General features: G+C 30.7%; 1 protein-coding gene and 1 pseudogene across 1 annotated transcript in view; one reads left to right on the plus strand and one right to left on the minus strand.

Moving 5' to 3' along the window:
- Positions 1 to 15,035, plus strand: part of LOC129317280 (MDIS1-interacting receptor like kinase 2-like) — a 35,880-nt gene extending 20,845 nt beyond the window's left edge. Inside the window, exons 3-6 of the mRNA XM_054961639.1 lie at positions 12,717 to 13,843; positions 14,027 to 14,146; positions 14,195 to 14,566; positions 14,680 to 15,035. Of these exons, the coding sequence (XP_054817614.1) occupies positions 12,717 to 13,843; positions 14,027 to 14,146; positions 14,195 to 14,566; positions 14,680 to 15,035 (1,975 nt within the window). The remainder of the gene's footprint in view (positions 1 to 12,716; positions 13,844 to 14,026; positions 14,147 to 14,194; positions 14,567 to 14,679) is intronic.
- Positions 15,036 to 18,494: 3,459 nt separating this feature from the next.
- On the minus strand, positions 18,495 to 21,896 carry LOC129318748 (MDIS1-interacting receptor like kinase 2-like; annotated as a pseudogene).

Here is a 21,896-nt window from a genome sequence, read left to right on the forward strand (position 1 = left end):
ATTTTCACAATATGCGGTCTGTTAAAGGGATGGCCACTATAAAGAAGGTCAAGGTACCATACCCTCCTTAAAGTTGGATTGATCACAAGTAACATCCAGTGTCCCCTATGACAAAAATTACAATTAGGAAGTATCATATAAATAATTAAATTTGAATAAATTAAAGTAAAGCATCATAAAGTAACTTACCCTTTATAATAAAGTGCTATGAATATTGTGTTCTTATTGGCACCATGTTACTAGAAGTACTTTGAAAGCTTCTGAGATATTTCTAGTCCTTGTTTAGGATTCATTATGTCGTGGCCATAAGAAGAGACCACATGAGAACTGACAAATATAATCCTCTATGCTATATCTCTTCCAGCAAGCATAATAGTATAAAGGTTTCTTAAATGTCGAAATAAATAGAACAATAGATGATTAGTGTGTGTGTGTGTGTGTAGCTAAACGTTTAATGAGAGGTTTTAAAAATATATCTCATATTTAAGTTACACAGGGAAAGACTATAAATTAGCATACATGTCCACAGGGAAAGGGAACAGCACTCTTTCTTGCATCTTGGCATAGGTCTTAAGCAATTGCTGATTTTTGTTGGGTGTGACTTGATGCTTAGAGGCTTAAGGCTAAGGGGCTTTAGGTAGATAGGCTCAGGAGCGAACCAGTGTCTTCTGGGAAAATGTGATGGACTCCTTGAATTTTTTAGAGCTCTTCTTATCATTTCCCCTCTTCCGCTTAGCAATGAATGCTTTCATAGCCTCCGATGCTTTCTTTCCCACAAGCTTATCAACAGGCTAATTTTTTCAACATATAAGATAGTTAGATATCAATTACAAAAAAAAAAGAGCAAAAGAAGTTAATTTTCAACTATGAGTTTAACAAATATACCTTTGAAGATGATGCTAAAATACAAAAAAGACGAACCAATCATATAACAAAGCAGAGCAATGAATCTACTATTGTCCTTGCATCCGGAGTGGGGTAGGGTAGATCATAATTAGGATCCTCGACTGTCTTTAAATAGACTTTCACTATCCCTTTAAGGATGTGTTCATTGTGAAGCATTACTTGCCTAGCAATGTTGCACATACACCTTAGTATAACCACATGTCATCTTCTGCCAAACAATCAACATTAGCCTCACCCTACACAAATTAAAAAAAAGAAAAAAATTATGTAATATGAACAATAAAAGTAGTATTATGTGTAAGACTATAGTAAAATGAATAATAATACTTAAGTAAGAGCTGAGATGGGATTATGCAACTATCATTCACACTAGAGCTACTATCATCCAGTGAAAGCTCTAACTTATGCCAGCTCAATAGCATATCTATGAGACTAGATTGTTCTTATATTTGTTGTGATTGTGCTAGTACTTGCTGCTTATGTTCTACTAGCTCTTGCCTAAACTCTTAAACCTCAGCAAAAGAAGCATCCTTTTTACTACGCTTGAGCCTATCTCTAAAGTAATATTTTCTTGTGACTCCAAAGCCAATGCCCTGAATACAATTGGGATAGTCAATATTCCACAACGCCTTCTCTAATACATCCTCATCAAAAGTTTGAGTACCTGCTAATGCCTCCTAAGCTAAAGTCTCCTGTGAAGCAGAAAAAGCAAAGTGAACAAGTAAAAACTAATAACATTATATCAATATATCATTAATACTTACTATTGTTTTGACAACCGCTTTTGTTTTTAGGTTGTCAATATTGCCTTCTTTATTTTTTTTGAGCCTTAGCCCAAATCGTGCCACAAGATATAGAACCCTCCAATGCTTGCTCTTTCTCAATCAAGCCCTTTTCTACACCCACATATCCCCTGCGTCTAGCCTTATATATATATTCATTCTTCTTCCCCAACTCTTTATTTTTTATGCTTAATGCCTTTAAAAAAACACAAAACATGACAAGTCAATTAATATAAAAAGGAGGTAACAACAAAAGCAACAATACATAAATAAAATAACATTAATATTACCTTAAACTCTGTACTGTAGTGTAAGTTGACAAAAGTTTTCCATTTATCTTCACTTACAATTGTCAAAATGAGGAAAGAAACTGTATCTTTGATACCCTGTATGTCAGGGTTCGCCAAGAATTTACAGGTAACAACACTTTTAAAAGATCTTAGAGCTATCCCAGCTTTCTGTGGAACAAATTTCTTGCACCTCTCCTCGATCTCAAATCCTGACTATAGGACAAACATGTCAATTTAAACGAATGATTATAAAACAAGTTTTAAAAAATAAGTAAAGTGATAGTATCTTACTATTAAAGTTCTCCACACTGCATCCTTCATTGTGAAAGTTGCATTCTTCGAAGATTTCAAAGTAATAGACACTGAGGATTTCATTGCCACGCTAATATAACTAATGAAGTTATGACTGTTAACCACTTGATTCTTATTGTTTCACTTGACAGTAAACTTTTTTCCTTCATTTCTTGCTTTAGTAACATCCTCCATCATAACCAACCCCCTCTTCAATTGTTCTTCCTGCCTATTAAGATTAGCCTTCTTGTTAGCCAGGTCATAATTTTGCCTAATCAGACTATTGGATCTAAAGCCAGTATCAAGATTATCATGCTCAGTAGCCATTTACCTATGAAAGCAATAATAATCAAGATTATATAACTAAAAAAAGAATAAGTCAAAAAACAAATGAAAAAAATAATAACATGTGCACTTTCTTTAATAAGTCAACAATAACATAACTACCTATTTATGTTGTTCTTCTTCTTTTTCTTATTTTAACTACTTTTTTTCTAATGTCTTCTTCACTTTAACAACCTTCTTCTTTTGTTGAATTGATTTTCCCCTCTTAAAAATCTAAAAATTCCCTTATTATGATCACATCTTACATAGAAAGCATTATCTTTAATAATGTCTACACCATCATCATTTTTAAATTATGTCCCATAAAATGGATCAACTTCAACCTCATCATTTCTTCGACTTTGCTCTTTTTCAGCATCTTTCATTTCTTAACTTCCTTGTTACTCCACAAAATAATAGACCATTCCTTATTAGCTAGATCATGCACATAAAAAACTTGTTTGGCTTGAGAAGGAAAAATGAAAGGATCCTTCGTGAACCCTTTATTCAGATTCACTCTAATCAACCCAGAGTCGTTGACACCTACCCTATTCTTATATTCAACCTACTTGCAATCGAAGACTAGAAATCGAAAGAAGATGTAATCCAACTCCCAAATGTGCTCAATTACCTTAAAGTAATGCATTTTTGCATAAATGAATTTTTTATCTTTCACACTGGAAGTATGCATGCTATTACCTATGGTGGATACATCACTATTTTCTAAACTCAGGATACTTTCGATTAAACTTTATCCATTCAGGAGAATTAGCTAGATGCCAAATCATATCATCTTTAATCTTTTCATCTACATGCCATATTAAATTCTTTGCCTCTTGACATATGCTATACAAATGCCTAAATCTTTGAATAACAGAAAAATACCACATTGCCTTCTCTAGACTCTTCCCATTTTGCTTGGAACGTGATGTCTAACACTTAGGACAGTAGGTTAGCTCTTTATATTCATTCCTAAACAAAATGCAATCATTAGGGCAAGCATGCATCTTCTTATAACTCAAGCCAACTATATGTAACACCTTCTTTGTATCATATAGCTAACCTGGAAGTTTGTTATTCTTCGGTAGCATTAGTTTGATTAGAGAGAGCAAGTTTGAAAAACTTGTATCACTCTACCCCCTTGTTGCTTTCAAGTTATATAATTCTAACACAGTGAATAATAGAGTGAACTCAGTACAACTCTCGTACTAAAGTATCTTTGCATTAGTTTTCAACCTTTCTAACTTCTCTAAAAAATTCTCAAGTTCCTCTTTCATTGCATCAACCAATTCTTCAAGTCAATCGGCCTCATATACATTTGTGTCAATAGACATTATTTACATCTTTAGGCATCTCCCCATGCTTTACCCAACGCTTGCAACTTTAATCAATTTCATATTTAAACAAGCAATGTTCACATATCTCATGAGAAACTGATTTCACATTGCCACAACTTAAAAAAGGACAAACAATTTGCTCACAATTTTTTATGTTATTTACTGCAAACTTAACAAATTATGCCACCCCATCTTAATATTCTTTAGATAGGCGGTTGGCAGACATTCACTCCTTGTCCATAATGCCCTTATTTAAGAACAATGGTAAAGATAGGAAAGCATTCAGTGAGTCATGAGTTTAATTACTTCAACTATGATTATATTTGTTCTTTTTAAAGGTAAAATTAAACTTTAAAAAAATCAGTAGCATAACGATTTCAAATGAGCATTTTCCATACTTTATGCCCTTTCTTTACACTTAAAAATCTATAAAATTTTAAACTAATTCAAGAAACAAAATAGAAGTATAGTTAGACTCCCTCCGAACCATAAAATAACTTTAATAATAGTCATATTTGCAAGACTAAAAGTTTAAAAAAAAATCAGTAGCATAACGACATAAAAGTAAGCATTTCCAAAGCTTACTGCCCTCTTTTAAAAAATTAAACATTAAAATAACAATAAATTCATATTAAAAATTTCTCAATCAATCACATTTAACACTTTCACAATTCAAATTTTAGAATTGGCAGCAGACAGAGCATTTTTGTTTAACCAAAATTCAAGCACATTGTATATGAAATCATTCCTATTTTAAATAATCATAACCTATTCAATCTATATTCAAATAAACTACTCAAATTTTATACAATTTCTTAAAAAAAAACTAACCTTTTTTTTTGTTTGCCAACATAACCCACAAACATAAGGAACCATGGTTGAAGGGAGATGAACCATGAACATAGCTACTTGAATGCAAGAGGAAGATGAAGTTAGGAAGAGAGAGAGGAAGAGGAACAGAGAACTTACATGTTCACACACAACACAGCGGAAGACAAAGATGGCAACGAAGGCAAGCGACAACATTCCAATGACAAAATATGGAAGGGTTTGGTCGAAAATGTGTACTCGATACTTGAGGAAGGATATTCAATAGTAGGTATTTGCTTTTGCAAAGAGAAAATGAAATTTTGAGAGTTTGAAGAGTAACGGCTACGCAAAGATGAAAAGGCCATTTAAAAGCTATTATTCAACTGTTCTTTTTAAGAACTGTTGAATAAATGTTTATTCAATAGTTTCTTAACAAAATCATTAAATATTCTAAAAATTTATTCACCGGTTCTGTTTAAGGAATCGTTGAATAAACAAATGATGTCATCAGGCAGTTTCTGAAAATTTACTCAACAATTTTGGAATTTAACTGTTGAATACTCTGATGGTTTTTAACAATTGTTTTTTAGGGAATCGTTGAATAATACTATGATGTCATCAGGCACTTTTCTGAAGCATTTACTCAACATTTTTATATTTAACTGTTGAATATATATATATATATATATTATTCAACGTTTATATTTTTAACTGCTGAAATTGAAATCCCACCTTTTTTTATTCAACATTTTTTCTTACAACCGTTGAATATAAGGCATTACATATATCTTATTTTTAGTAATGTATAATCATTTCCCTGATTATTATAGTCATTTAGTTCATCTAGCGGCCTATTCTCTCCAAACGACAACATAAATCATATTTAATTAATTCACGATTCACAAATCATGTTCGTTGAAATCTTAAGTTCCTAAAAATATCCATATCTTTTTAGTTATACTGTCATTTAAATACCCTATGTAAGAGCATTAATAATGATAATAATAATTTTAATGCATGATCTTTTAAAAAAGAGTAATAAATAAAGTTGAGAAAAGTGAGATTATCATAACTTCCATCACCTGAACCCGGAGGGAGGGAGGGAGGGGGAGGGGGAGAGAGAGAGAAAAGAGAGAGAGTGTGTGTGTGTGCGCGCGCGCGCGTGTGTGAAGAGGGTTTTGACAAAATTTTGCCAACTTGGCATGCCGCACGTGTGTAAGATAATGTTAGGCAAAAGGGTATCTTGGTAATTGTTCACATATTGGATTGTTTGGGACAGTTCTAAGTATAATTTATCAATTCTGTTGTAAGAAGTTGCTTAAAACATAGTGCCACATTATAAAAAAAATACCAAATTATATTTGACAATTTTTTTAGATAATCGTTAGTAAATATTCCTATATATTTGATGGTTGTTTCAAATAATCATTAAATATAGATAGGCATATTTGATGATTATTTAAAATAAACATCAAATATGCCCTTCCAACTTTATACCAAAACCATTCCTGATACATTATACTTGATGGTTACACAAACTGTCAAGCATAGGGCCATATATTTGACAATTGATTAGCTGTCAAGTATATGGTAACTATATAAAATTATAAATGACAGGAGCATATTTGACAGTTATTTATTGTCAAATATAAGGAAAAAAAATAACTATCAAATATATTCAATTTTGTCAGAGCGATTTTGAAAGGGTTTTTTTTTGTTAGAATGTTAAATTACTATACTTAATATATATTTCAATTCAATAAAATTTTTATCATTCATTGAATACAGGTACTCCGGAAGACACTCACTCTTAAAAATTATCAAAAAAATCAAAGATTTCACCAACATGAAAAACTAGGTAATCACTTGCAACTATGTTTTCAAAGAAGGAAATAGATGTATTGATATACTTGCTTAGTAGTTATCCAGAGATAACTTCAATATTAGAATTCATTGACCATCCCCGTTCTTGTTAATGGTATTATAATAGAAGACACAAGTGAGCTGTTGGTAGTGTAAATGTGTGTTTGGTTTCTAGTTTGGTAATTTTTTGTAAGTAAGGGACAATTACATATAAGATCCACTTACTCACTCATATTTACGCTCCTTTCCTATATGAAGGAAACACATGAACCCACCACAAATTCCCACTCTGGGGATTAAACACACATCCTCCTCGTTACAAGAGTAGTGTTGGTGCCACCATTGCATATTATGGATCACCTGTAGTTAAAAATTTATTGGTTAAAAGTACATTTAAAATAAGTCAATTTGGTTTTAAAAAAAAAGTAATTGTAATGAGATTTATATTAATTAGATATATTTTTAAAAAATAATTTAGTAGATCAAAAAGTGTTCAGATAATATATAACAAAAAATATTTTTAAAGGTATAGTACATTTTGGTATATAAAATTTTATTTGTTAAAAAGTTATAAATAATATAAAACTTAAATTGGTTTGACAAAAGGACTTTTTGAAGTTTGAATTATTAAAAGATACTTAATTTAAATGATCAAGAAAGTTAAATTAATTTATATTAAAATTTTAAGTTTGAATTATCAAATAAGCAATCGTGATAAAAAATATTAAATATATTTTAAATATATTTATGAGGCCTCTAGTTATAATAACAATTAAATATAATAGGAGTCCAAACTAATTAAAGTAGGTCATGGTAATATCCCAATTTCAATTAAATTTAATTAAAAAAAGAGATTTTTGAACTCTAAAACGGTGACCAGAATCTTTTTTTAAACCCTACACAAATTCAAAATAGAATAGAATTGAATTGAATTAATCTATTCTATTACTCCCTCCTTTCAAAAAAATAAGATATTTTTTACCGAATCTCACCCCTCATTAAAGTAGTTATCTACTTTCAAACCAATCCTATCTTTTTATATTTACCCATATTAAACACCCTATAATAAATATAAAATTATTATTAATAAAGGTACTTTTGAAAAAAAAGGCAATAATTACATCTCAAAAGATTAAAAATGCCTTATATTTTTTAACATCTAACTCCTCACAAAATGTCTTATATTTTTTAACGAAAGAAATATATTTTTTTAATTGCTACACATCATTCTTGTACAGAGCACATCCTAATTTTTTTTTTAAAACCCACCCGAGTATTTTAGGATCTAATTTAGATTGTATCTTCAAAATTAATTAGACCCTTTGAGTTTGGTGAAAGTCAATTTAAAGCTAATTAAACATACTTAATATACTAAAAGGTAAATTAGAATATATTAAAAATAATTGTCACTATAATAAATGAAAGATAAATAACTAAATTAGAGTAAGCTAACTTTAATATTTAATTTATCTAATAATTTTTTAGAGTAATGCTGTGCTTGGCTTGCAAAGGAACATAGTAAGGAGAGAAAATGAAAAGAATAGAAAAGTGAAGGCATGCAATTTTCTTTCGTTATGCTTGGTTAAGCGAGAAAAAACAAGGAAAAAAAATTGTTAATTTTATATTAACAATAATAACCTTATTATTTATAAAAATATTTATATAATAAAATTTAATATTTTAACATATTATATATATAATAATTTTTATCATATATTATTGACCAAACAAAAAATAATTAAAAATTATGCTATCCAATACTAACAAAAAAATCATTTTATCTAATTTAAAATTTTATTTATTAAATTATTAAATATATAATAACCTTAAAATTTGAAAATACAATCAAATATATATTTAACTGAAAATTAACATGAAAATTTAGACTTAGCATTTGTCTAATTAGCCTAAAAATTAGTAAATATATTGCTTGTTTAATAAATGTTTACGATCAAAATATAACTATATTATAAATATCATGATAAAGATTAAGGGAAGCAAGATGCGGCAATAAAAAACATTGATGAGCAAATTTAAAAATGCTTTTGATGAATCAAAGTATAAATGTTGGTTTTAGAAAATTTAAGATTTCAATAAAAATTAAATCCTTCCAAAATATTCATAAACTTTGCTGCAGTTGCTGCTGGTAGGTGAAAAACTAAAAATCATAAACTCTGCTGCAGCTGCTGGTGGGTGAGAAACTGAAAATCATAAACTCTTCTGCTGCAGAAACTGAAAATCATGAACTCTGCTGCAGTTGCTGGTGGGTGAAAAACTGAAAAAATGGGTGAGAAACTGAAAATCATAAACTCTTCTGCCGCAGAAACTGAAAATCATGAACTCTGCTGCAGGTGCTGGTGGGTGAAAAGCTGAAAAAATCATAAACTCTTCTGCTGCAGCAGGTCTATGGCTTTACCATGGTCATTGTCATGTCATGGACACCTTGTACAAATATCTTCTCTATCCTTATCTATAAAATAATTTTAATTAAATTTAACATATTAATAAAAATTTATTATTTTATTAAACAACAAAATGATAATAACAAATTTTACCTCTAATAATGTTATAATTAATATTATAATGGTGATAAAAATTTATAATTAATGATCTATTTTATTTTTTAAGATAAAAATAAATTATTTAATTACTCAATAATATCATTACACCTCTTGCATTTAGGAACAAAATAAATTTTTAAAAATATATAAAGACAGAGGGAGTAGTTGATTTGTGGAGACAAAGGAAAATTACAATAATAAAATATTATAATTTTTTTTTGGCATCCCAACCAGCTATGTTCCCAATTTCAGATAAAGATAAAATATTATAATTTGAAAAATAAAGAACGAGATAGCAAACAATTTGGTTGAGATGTTTATATTGTTGTAAATTATCTTTTATTTTTTTAATATATTTGATCTTTTTATAAAAATAAAAACGCAAATAATCATCAGGCACTACACGACAATTTTGAACGAAGCAGCAGAAAAAATGTTGTGGACAATGCTGAAAACCGGTAACACGGAAGTACGAAAGTGACGAAACAGTGTTGATATTATTATTTACAGATTCTGTATTCTTTTTTTTTTTTTTTTTGGGTCAGTTTTGAAGATTTCCCTGTAGCAAGCTGCTGCCTTCAACAGCAATGCCAGCAACCCGCTCATGCGAGCTCATAGTCAAAGGAAAAATTATGGAAGAATTTTTTCTTCCCCACACGAAATTAAATCTCATCAAATGATAATGATCTCTCAAAAATAATTTTAATTTAAATAACTAAATTGCTTCTTATTTAAAATAATAATTTATAATTTTTATTTAAACTATCATAATTTTTATTATGTAAATAACAAAAATTGAATAAAAAATTATAACTTTTTGTGTGAATTTTTTATCATTAAATTCTAAGTTTTAAAAATAACCAGTTACAATTTTTGTTCAAATAATCATAATTTTTATTTTACAAATTTAGCAAATATTAAACAAAAATTATAACTTTTTATGCGAACTTTCTTTTATCATTAAAATTCAAGTCATGAAGAATAACCAGTCACAACTTTTGTTTAAATAATCATAATTTTTATTATGTAAATTGCAAATATTAAACAAAAAATCACAATTTTTTACCTGAAATTTATTTCATCATTTAAGCCCAAGTTCTAAAAACAATTAATTATAACTTTTTTAAATAATTATAAATTTTATTATGTGAATTATAAATATTAAATAAGAAATCACAACTTTCTATATGAAATTTATTTTATCATTAAACATGGGGCAATTTTATTATTTAACCTAAAATCATTAATGTCAAAAGAATACCTAAGGACTTGAGAGGAATTATGACATTTTGAGGCACTTGATTTTCATTTATATATTTTGGTGATATTTTATTATCATTTTCCCTTATTATTTATTTATTTTATTTTTTTCTCTTTTACAAAATTAATTGTTATGTTATAATATTACATATTCATTTTTTAAGTGCAAATATATATTCTAAATTCTAAATTTAATCTAAAATTTTAAAATATTTTATTTTTGGGGCTAAAAATAAATATGAACTTCAGTGGGTAGCTTGAGATCGAGCAATTTTTTTAGGATTTAAACAAGCTAAGCTTAAAAGTTTTTTATATAAAAATAGGACAATTTTCAATGCTCTAGACTTCAACAGAAGTGCTTAAACAAGCAGCTGCACAAACTGGCTCTAATGCCGGCTGAGGTGGAAGGGGGTCACTTGTCAGTAGCCACCACCCAATGTCATTAGTAAATGTTCCTTTTATCTCATGTATTTATAAAAAGCAAATATATTATATCCATGTAAGAATAAGATGAGTTTAATTACGGAAAAGTTTTGATTCAATTAAAATTTAGTTTTTAAATTTTGAGTCAGTGTTTTGGCAAAAAAAAAAAAAATTGAGTCCATGCAACTTGACCTCTATACCTAAAGTTTGATTCATGCAATTAATTTCTAAATTTTGACTTAGTGCAACTCTATTCATATAATTTTAATTATTTTAAATATTGTTTTCTATATTTTAAAAATAAAATTATAAATACCAAAGTTATTTCTTGAAATTAAGGAACTAATATCTCAAACTGCTAAAACTATAAGCATGGTGTGTTTATGATTGAACAAAAATTGAGACCAAATTATATGTTTCCTCGCTAGTTAAATCACTAATTCTGTGCATGTGATCCTCTACCTTCCCTGAGAAAAAGGACAAATTAAATGAAACTGATTGATGTTTCAAAAACAAAAAAAGAATAAATGGGTAAAAGTAATGAAAAGATATTACATCTTAACTCAAAATCTTAAAATTTGAGTTTATGAGTTTTTTTTTTAATTTTATATTAGTTATTAAACTCAATTTTATTTGATGTAAAAATTTTTACATTAGTTCAAGTCCATTCATATTTGAATGACCAAAAAATATTTGCTTACAAACAAACAACTTTGTCAAATGATAGTGGCACGTGTTACGTTCCATTGATTTGTTTGCTATTCAACATCTTGCTTTCATCTTTGCCTCTCTTAAAACTAAGTCAACTAAGATGTTGTATGCATAAGTGCTGATATTTGAACTCCAAGACCTCAACGACTTGTTTGAGTGATAGTAATAGCCTCTAACTTTGTGTGTGTGTGTGTAATCACCCAAAACCAGACTATTTAGTATTTACAACCACCAATTCATTAACCTGCAAAATCTATTCCTACTGATTCATCAACAGTCTCAAGTTCTTCCCAAAACCCATGGATATTTCTGAAAGTAATTCCAGCAGTAAGCTCGTAGCATTATGGTGGATTATTATTCTCTGCATATTCTTCTGCGTTATTGCATCGTTTACTTCTGCTGCCACTGAAGATAGTGAAGCAAAAGCGTTGTTGAACTGGAAAGCCAGCCTCAGCAAACAAAGCCAAGCTATATTGTCTTCTTGGAGCAACATTGACACTATTTGCAGAAACTGGAAGGGGATTTCTTGCGACCAATCCATGTCTGTGATCAATATAAGTCTCTCAAATCTTAGCCTACGAGGTACACTTTACAGGCTCAACTTTGCTTCCTTTCCTGGCCTGAAATATTTTGATCTAAGTTGCAACAATATTTATGGAAGCATTCCCCAAAACATTAGTAACTTGTCCAGTATTTTGATACTGAACTTGTGCAATAATCCTTCACTTAATGGTTCTATTCCACCTGAAATTGGGACTTTGACCACTCTAAAACATCTTGATCTTAGTGGATGTCATCTCACAGAGAGAATCCCCGATGAAATTGTGAATTTGAGAAACCTGACCCATCTGTCTCTTGGAGAAAATTCCCTTTCTGGTCCAATCCCAGAAGAGATTGGAAGGTTGAGCAGTCTTCTGTTTCTTAATTTGGCAAAAAATTCTCCATTATCAGGTAGAATCCCACCATCCATTGGAAACTTGACTAAGTTACAACAGATTTATCTTTACATGAACAATTTCTCTGGTCCTATTCCTGATGAATTTTGGAAGCTCCATTCTCTCATTAAGATTCAATTATATCAAAATGAACTTTCTGGGCCAATCTCTCCTTCATAGGAAACTTAACAAAACTCAGAAAATTGTCCTTGAGTAATAACAGGCTCAGCGGTTCAATTCCTCCGTCCATTGGTAACTTGATCAATTTAACTCACATCCATCTCACAAACAATAGTCTCTCAGGACATGTTCCTTCCACTATAGGAAACATGACAAAGCTCACTGTCCTGCTGGTGAACCATAACAACCTCAGTGGTTACCTTCCACGAGAAATGAATAACTTTACCGGTTGGTATAACATCCAAGTGGGTTATAATAACTTCATTGGCCATTTGCCACATCAGGTTTGTCGAGGAGGCAAGTTATTTAGGTTTATGGCTTCTCATAACCATTTCACTGGTCCTATTCCAACAAGTTTGAAGAATTGCTCTAGTCTAGAAAGACTCGGGCTTGAAGGTAACCAATTAGCTGATAATGTGACTGATGCTTTTGGAGCATACCCTCAATTGAATTACATCAACCTGAGTGGTAATAAATTGTATGGCCATCTTTCATCAATGTGGGGGAAGTGTCCAAATCTCACGCAGCTTGTCATTGATAATAACAAGCTTTCTGGTGTTATACCACCGGAATTAGGAGATGCAACTAAGCTTGGTGTGCTTAATTTCTCTTCAAATCATTTCTCTGGACAAATTCCAAAAGAGCTAGGAAAGTTGGTCTCTCTGACACGTCTCTCTTTGAGCCATAATAACTTCTCAGGTAATGTTCCCTCAGATATAAAATCACTTAACCTACTTGAAGAGTTGGAGTTGGAAGCAAATAATTTCAATGGCTCAATCCCAAAAGAAATTGAGAGCTTAGAAAGGTTAAGAGAATTGAATCTGAGGAAAAACAGGTTTGAGGGAAGCATTTCCTTGGAGTTTGGGAAACTCAGAGATCTTGAACAACTTGATCTGAGTGAGAATTTGTTGAGTGGGAAAATACCCACAATGCTTGGAGTGTTACAGAAATTGGAAATATTGAACCTTTCACGTAATAATTTCTCTGGCACTATCTCCAGTTTCAGCAAAATGTTAGTTTCTGCTGATATATCATTCAACCAATTAGAAGGTCCTATTCCAAACAACCAAGCCTTTCTCACCTTTGAAGCATTGAGAAATAACAAAGGTTTGTGTGGTAATGTCTCAGGTTTACCATTGTGTACTAATTCCCAGCAGACAACTACTAATGGTCATAATAAGATCAAAAAAATCTTGATTATATTCCTCCCATTGGCCATACTACTATTAGTAGTGCTTGGAACTGGCATAATTTTTCAATGTGTAAGAAAGGAAAAAAACAAAGATGAAGAAGCAGATGTCTATTTTGTATGGAGTTCTGAAAGAGAAATTCTGTATGAAAATATAATTGAAGCCACAATGGACTTTGATGTCAGATATCTCATTGCAAAAGGTGGTCAAGGAAGTGTTTACAGGGCAGAGTTGCCTACAGGTCATGTTGTTGCTGTAAAGAGGCTTCATTCATCAATATCAAGTGCTGGAAAAATCTGCAACCAAAAAGCTTTCTTAAGCGAGATTCAAGCCTTGACAGAGATCAAACACCGCAACATTGTGAAACTATATGGGTTTTGTTCCAATTCACAATTCTCCTTTTTGGTTTATGAGTTCTTGGAAGGTGGCAGCTTGGAGAACATACTGAAAAATGAGGAACAAGCCCCTAAGCTTGATTGGAATAAGAGAATCAATGTTGTTAAATGTGTAGCCAAAGCTTTATTCCATATGCATCATGGCTGTTCCATTCCTATTGTTCATCGTGACATATCAAGCAAGAATGTTCTTCTAAGTTCAAAATATGAAGAAGCTCGCATCACTGACTTCGGAACAGCCAAGTTTTTGAACCCTAATTCAAGCAATATCACCACATTTGCAGGCACATTTGGGTATGCTGCTCCAGGTAAGATCATTTTGTTTGTTCTTTCCAAGGTAAACTACTCTTTGTCGCTACATATATATATATATATATATATATTAAGGTTGTACTTGTAACATTGAACTTGTTGGTTGCAGAGATTGCTTACATCATGAAGGCAAATGAGAAATGTGATGTCTATAGCTTTGGAGTGTTGGTTTTGGAAATCATTATGGGAATACATCCAGGAGAGTTTATTTCATATTTGGCGGAGAAATCAACCACATATGATTTGCTATTAAAAGATATGATGGATCCACGACTTTCACCCCCTATAAAACGAATCCGTCATGAGGTTATTGAAGCTGCAAAAATAGCATTTTCTTGTTTGAATGAGAATCCTCAATCTCGTCCAACCATGGAGCAAGTAGCTATGAAGCTTGAAAGGCCACCAAAATCTCATTTAGAGGATCAATTTGACACCATCACAATTGGACAACTCATGAAGGATTGAAGTTCTCAAGTCATTTGCAAGTGCGCCTGCTTGTTTTAATATTGTATGCTTCTGTGGTTTCTGTACCATAATACGTATGATCAGTTTGTGGCTTGAATAAAATAGAAGTGAATGTTTAGCTTCCGCATTATCCTTTTCACTCCCAAAATTAAACAATAATGGATTACTATAATTATTGAAAGAATGAAATTTTGGTCCCTTGATTTTTTTTCAATAATTAATTTGATCTTTGAACAATTTTTATCAATCAAGTTTCTAAAGTTTATAACTGTTCATGAAAGGACTATTTTTGTATTTGAAACTTTAGAAACTTTACTAATAAAGATTGGATTTCTCATTTTAGAGATCAATTTGATAATTGAGACAAATTTAAGGGATCAAAATTTTTATTTTCTCTAATTTTATTCAAGGAAAAATTAATCCATAGGTCTTTATAGTTTTACACGATTTTAAATTAGGTCCTTGTAATTTATTTTATTTTAATCAAATATCTATAATTTGATCAATTAAATATGTTAGCTCTTGATTATTGAAATACTTTAATTTTATCTTTTTTTAAAAAAAAATGAAACTAAGGGCTTCTATATGTTTATTAATAGATTACAAAATTTTAGAATTAGTTTCACAATTTTTATTATTCAAAATTTAGATAATTAGGTTGTGCTTTTCAATAAAATTTATATATATAGAGTTTTCATAAAAATTAATACAAATTTAAGTATTGTATTAAATCAAATTTTTTTAGCTAAAAATATTAAATAATTTTTTATAAATTTTAAAAATATTTTTTATTTTGAAAATGTCAATCATTCATTCATAATGTTAAGTTTCAAAAATTAATATATTTAATCGATGAAATTTTAAAAATAAAATTGATCAAACTATACATGCTTAATTAAAATAAAATAAATTTCAGGGACTTGATTCAAATTTTAGTTTAAATTTAACCTTTTTGAGGCTCATTCAATCCCTGGGCTTCAATTGTCAGAAAATGAGTAAATTGTTGAAAAGCGTAAGCCCATAAAACAAAAAAGAAACAAACAGTACCATTAAAAAAAATGAGCCCAATAAGCTTAATACTTGTTCCTATAACGGGCCAGATGATGCTGGGGCTAAACCCAATGATATGGATATAGTTTTAATTTTTTTTAAAGAAAAATATATTGAAGTCTCATATAAAAAAATTAATTTTTTTTAATTTAATTATTAATAAATTTTATAATAATTTTTTGTGTGGAATCTAGATATAATTTTATTTTTTTTAATGGCCAAATGTACATTTTTGCTATTAAAATATTATTTAAAAAGCGTTAAGTATCCTAAACTGTTTGATGGAGTAATTTTGTCTTTACAATAATTAAAACATAGCATTTTTACATTGTTATCAAATTTTCAGTGTTAGCCATTAAAAATATTAACTTAGATTCCAATGTTAAACTATTAGAGAATTTAACGGAAAGAATAAAAGTACTCCATTTTAATTATTTTAAGGGTAAAATTATTTTAATAAATAATTTAGGATGATGAGTGCTTCTAGGAGAATACTTTAAAAGCAAAAATATATTGTTACTTTTTTTAAAATTTTACAAAATTATTTTATATTTTTTTCTTGGAAAAATTAAATTTTTGAAATGGATATATTCATTTCGAGACGTGGATATCCTTTTAAGAAAAAATTGATTTTCTTTAATTTACTTGTTTTAGAAATCATTTGCGACATAAAAAAAAAAAGCAATCATTTTTTATGGGGAAAAAAAACATTCATTACATCGTCCTCATTTGTTAACCACGCTCTCTTTTATTGCAGTACTTTCATGAGTATTTCAATCATTTTAATCTTATTTTTACTTAATTTAAAAATAAAAAACATGTTTAAATCGATTTGCTTACAACTAACTGACCTGCCTGAGTTATTTTACATTCTTTACAAGCTGTTTGGTGGATGAAATTAAATTTAAAATTTAAATTTATTTGCATATTTAAAATTCATGTATTTAAAGTCTTTTATTTGAGTAATGCAATAAAAATTCTAAGGAAAAAGAAAGGCAGGTGGAGATTCAACATAAAAATAATAGAAATATTGTTAGTGACAAGTCTAATTACTTCTATTTTTCAATCAAAAATAAATAAAAATGATCGATGAAAAAAAATGGCAAGAGCAATAAAGGCACTAACAACAAAAACACGGAGGGAAGCAAAGAGTTGGAGTATAAATGAAATCTTAAATAATTAGAGAACTGAATTAATTTTAAATTATAAAAAATTATAAAAATAAATATGTATAAATTTATATCAAGTCCAAATCTAATTTTTCATTAATTAATCTAAACACGACATATATATGGACAACATTATTTATGTTCAGTAAATGACTCCCTCTTTTTCAGAGACCGTACGTTGTTTTCATTACAAAATCAAAATAAATTAAATGCAGAAAAGCATACATGTGCGTCGTGTGTATAAAGAATAAACAAACCCTTGACAACATTTGCATCACAAACATCAGTGACTTTTGGTCCATAAGGAAATTAAAAAGTCATCGGCCTGAAGAGTGTTTACATATTCAGGTCAAAAGAAGAAGAAGAAGAGTGTTTACATATTTAAAGTCAAAAAAGAAGAAGAAGAAGAAGAGTTTTTACATATTCAGGTCAAAAGAGAAGAGTGTTTACGTATTTAAATTCTTCAAAATTCCAAATTGACGTGCTTTGGTTTTTGTCTTTTAATTATTAGAGTGCCTTACAGAATGTTAAAACATAAAATAAATATTTCACGTGTTTTAATTGATAAAGAATAAATTCAACCACAACAATAAACAATGGTGGATTAATTTCGAATGGTGATACATTCACATTCAGATAATTATATATTGTTGGGATTTGATATACATGGGTGAGGAAGTCAAAAGTGGGTGAGTAAGTCAAAAGTGAAGGAATTGTATTGTTTATATAAACCCGTAAAAATAAAATAATTGATGAATGTACCTAACACTACTAAATTTTTGTTGTAACAGTACTCCTCTATCCCAACGTCAGTGCCAGCTAGTTAACATATATTTTAAAATTTTTAAGATGTATCACAAAGTTTTAAGATAAAACACATGCACCTAATTTGCCTCATAATTTTTTCCTTTGTTAAGTTATTTAAATGTGATTGGAGTATAAATTATATGAGAAATGTCACGTTGAATAAAAATAATTTTAATAACTAATATAAAATTAAAAAAACTCATATATTTGAAAAGTTTTGAGTTAAGATATAGTGTTTTCTTCCACTATTTTTTTTTTAATCAATATCAATAATCATAATTATTTCACATGTTATACGAGTAAAAATTTAAGATTTCTTTTTACGATGTTTAATAACAAAATATAAGAATATGAGCATTGAATTTCAAAACTTAAATTATGACAAAAATCTTGTTTAAAATCAATTTTCTCCTGAGATGGATCTTTATTTGTCACTCTCCCAAAGGAAAATACTCAACCACAACATTCACTGTCATTCAGGCGACAACTTGTTCATACAATGGGGTACATGACCCTTGAGCTTCCAATAAATATATATATATTTATGTTCATCACTATACCAGCAAACTCACATATGACATAATAATTAAGAAGTCCAATCCTCCATTACTTTCCCAAGTGTGATGGAAGCAAACTGGTCCTCTAAATGAGATTTTTGTGGCCTTGCAAGCTTCGTAGTTACTTGCTCCATGGTGGGACGAGATTGAGGATTCTCACTTAAACAAGAAAATGCAATTTTTGCAACTGTGATAACCTCATCAAGATTGATTTTCTTGGTGGTGAAAGTCGTGGGTCCAACACATCTTTTAACAGTAAATCATAAGTAGTTGATTTCTCTGCTAAAGATGAAATGAGCTCTCCTGGATGCATTCCTATAATTATTTCCAAAGCCAGCACTCCAAAACTATAAACATCACATTTCTCATTCGCTTCCATAACGTAAGCAATCTCTGCAATAAGTTTAACATTACAATCTCAAACACACACACACACACACACACACACAGAGAGAATTAAAGAGCAGTGTACTAAAGGAAAACAAACAAAATGGTCTTACCTGGAGCAGCATACCCAAATGTTCCTACAAATGTGGTCATGTTGCTTGAGTCAGGCTTCAAGAAACTTGGCAGTTCCAAAGTCAGTAATGCGAGCTTCATCATATTCTGAACTCAGAAGAACATTCTTGCTTGATATGTCACGATGGACAATGGGAACTGAACAACCATGATGCATGTGGAACAAAGCATTGGCCACATCTTTAACAATGTTCACTCTCTTATTCCAATCAAGCTTAGTGGATTGGTTCTCATCCTTCAGTATGTTGTCCAAGCTGCCACCTTCCAAGAACTCATAAACCAGAAAGGAGAATTTTGAATTGGAACAAAACCCATACAACTTCACAATGTTACGATGCTTGATTTCTGTCAAAGCTTGAATCTCACTTATAAAAGCTTTCTGGTTGGAGATTTTCCCCCCAGAAGAATGAAGCTTCTTTACAGCAACAACATCACCTGTAGGTAGCTCAGCCTTATAAACACTTCCTTGGCCTCCTTTCCCAATGAGATAACTTTCATCAAACTCTCTTGTGGCTTCAACGATATTTTCATACAATATTTTTCTATTAGAACTCCATACAAAATAGATATCTTCTGGTTGCGCTTCTTCATCTTCTTTCACTTTTCTTGTATGTAGGGAAAGAATGCAAAATGTTGCAACCACTACTAGTACTAGGAGTATGCCCAGTGGGAGGAAGATCTTCAAGAACATTTTGCTCTTATGACCATGTCCATTTGTTTGGGAATTACTACAAAGACTTAAACAGTGACATTACCACACAGACCTTTATTGTTCTTCAATCCTTCAAAATTGTGAAAGGCTGGAATGTTCGGAACATGGCCTTCTAATTGGTTATATGACATGTCAACAAAAGACAAAGCTAACATTCCCCCAAAAGTTGAAGAAATGTCACCAGAGAGATTATTATGTGAGAGGTTTAATATTTGCAAGTTTCGTAACTCTCTGAGTCTTGAAGGTATTGTTCCATTCAATAAATTCTCACTGAGATCAAGTTGTTCAAGATTTTTTAGTTCACCAAACTCAGTGGGAATGCTTTCACCAAATTTGTTCTTCCTCAAGTTGATGACCCTTAAGCTTTCCAGTTTCCCAAGCTCTCTTGTGATTGAGCCATTGAAATTATTTGCTGCCAACTCCAAAATTTCAAGTCGACTAAGTGATCTTATATTTGAGGGAACATTACCAGAGAGGTTATTGTGGCTCAAAGAGAGTTTTGTCAATGAGATCAACTTCCATAATTCTTTTGGAATTTGTCCATTCAAATGATTTGAAGACAAGTTAAGTAAACCAAGCTTACTTGCCTCTCCTAGTTCTGGTGGTATAGCACCAGAAAGATCATTATTGTGAATAATCAACTGCGTGAGATTTTGACACTTGCCCCACGTGGATGAAAGATGGCCATACAATTTATTGCCACTTAGATCAATGTAGTTCAAATGAGGATACACCCCAAAAGCATCAGTTAAGTTATCAGCTAACTGATTATCCTCAAGTCTGACTCTTTCTAGACTGGAACAATTCTTCATACTTGTTGGAATAGGACCAGTGAACTGGTTCCCACGAGCAACAAACCTAGACAACATCCCACTCTGGCAAATCTGTTGTGGCAAATGGCCATGGAAATGATTATCACCTAGTTGTAAGTTAGACAAACTTGTCAAGTTATTCATTTCTAATGGAAGGCGACCACCCAGGTTGTTCCCCATCAACAGTAGAGCTTCAATCTTTGTCAAGTTTCCTATAGTGGAAGGAATAGATCCTGAGAGATTGTTGTATTCAATGTAGATTTCTCGTACATTGATCATGTTACCAATGGATGAAGGAATTGGACCAGAAAGATTGTTGTGGGACAAGACCAATATCTCAAGAACTGTCAAGTTTCCCATAAAGGGAGGGATTGGGCCATAAAGGTTATTTTTTGGTAAATAAATTTCTGTCAGAGAACTGAGTTTGCTGATTTCATTAGGAATAGGACCAGAGAGATTGCAATCATCGAGATAAAGTAGTTGTAACCTGTTCAAGTTTCCTATTGATGATGGGATTCTACCAGATAACTCTGAGTTATTTGACAAATCAAGTAGCGAAAGATTGCTCAACATTCCAATCTCTTCTGGAATGGGAGCAGAAAGAGAATTTAAAGCAAGCACTAGATCCGTCAGGTTCATCAAGTTCCCAATTTCACTGGGAATTCTCTCTTTGAGATTACAAGCACTAAGATCAAGACTGCTTAGAGTTCTCAATGATCCTATTTCTGGAGGGATAGGACCAGTAATTGCATGATTCTCTGACAAACTCAATGTCAAAATACTGGTCAAGTTACCAATTTTACTGGGAATGGTTCCATGGAATTGGTTGTAACTCAGGTCAAAATATTGAAGGCTAGGAAAGGAAGCGAAGTTGAGACTGTGAAGTGTACCTTGTAAGCTAAGATTTGACAGACTTATACTGATCACAGACATGGATGATTCATCACATGAAATGCCCTTCCAGTTTCTGCAAAGTTTAGTGCCATTGTTCCATGAAGACAACGTAGCTTGGCTTTGTCTTGTAAGGCTGGCTTTCCAGTTCAGAAGAGCTTTTGCTTCGCCATCCTCAGCAGCAGCAAATGTAAACGAAGCAACAGTACAGAAGAATATGGAGAGAATAACAAAGAATGATGCTAGAAGCTTAGTTGAGTATTGACCTTCCTCAGACATGATTTTTGTTTTTGGGTGAATCATTGAAGTGAATGAGTTACTGTAAATGCATTACGATGAGTGCG

This window comes from Prosopis cineraria, unplaced genomic scaffold, assembly GCF_029017545.1.
Source record: "Prosopis cineraria cultivar Desert tree isolate PC_DT_omini unplaced genomic scaffold, ASM2901754v1 PC8, whole genome shotgun sequence".
Classification (NCBI taxonomy): domain Eukaryota; kingdom Viridiplantae; phylum Streptophyta; class Magnoliopsida; order Fabales; family Fabaceae; genus Prosopis; species Prosopis cineraria.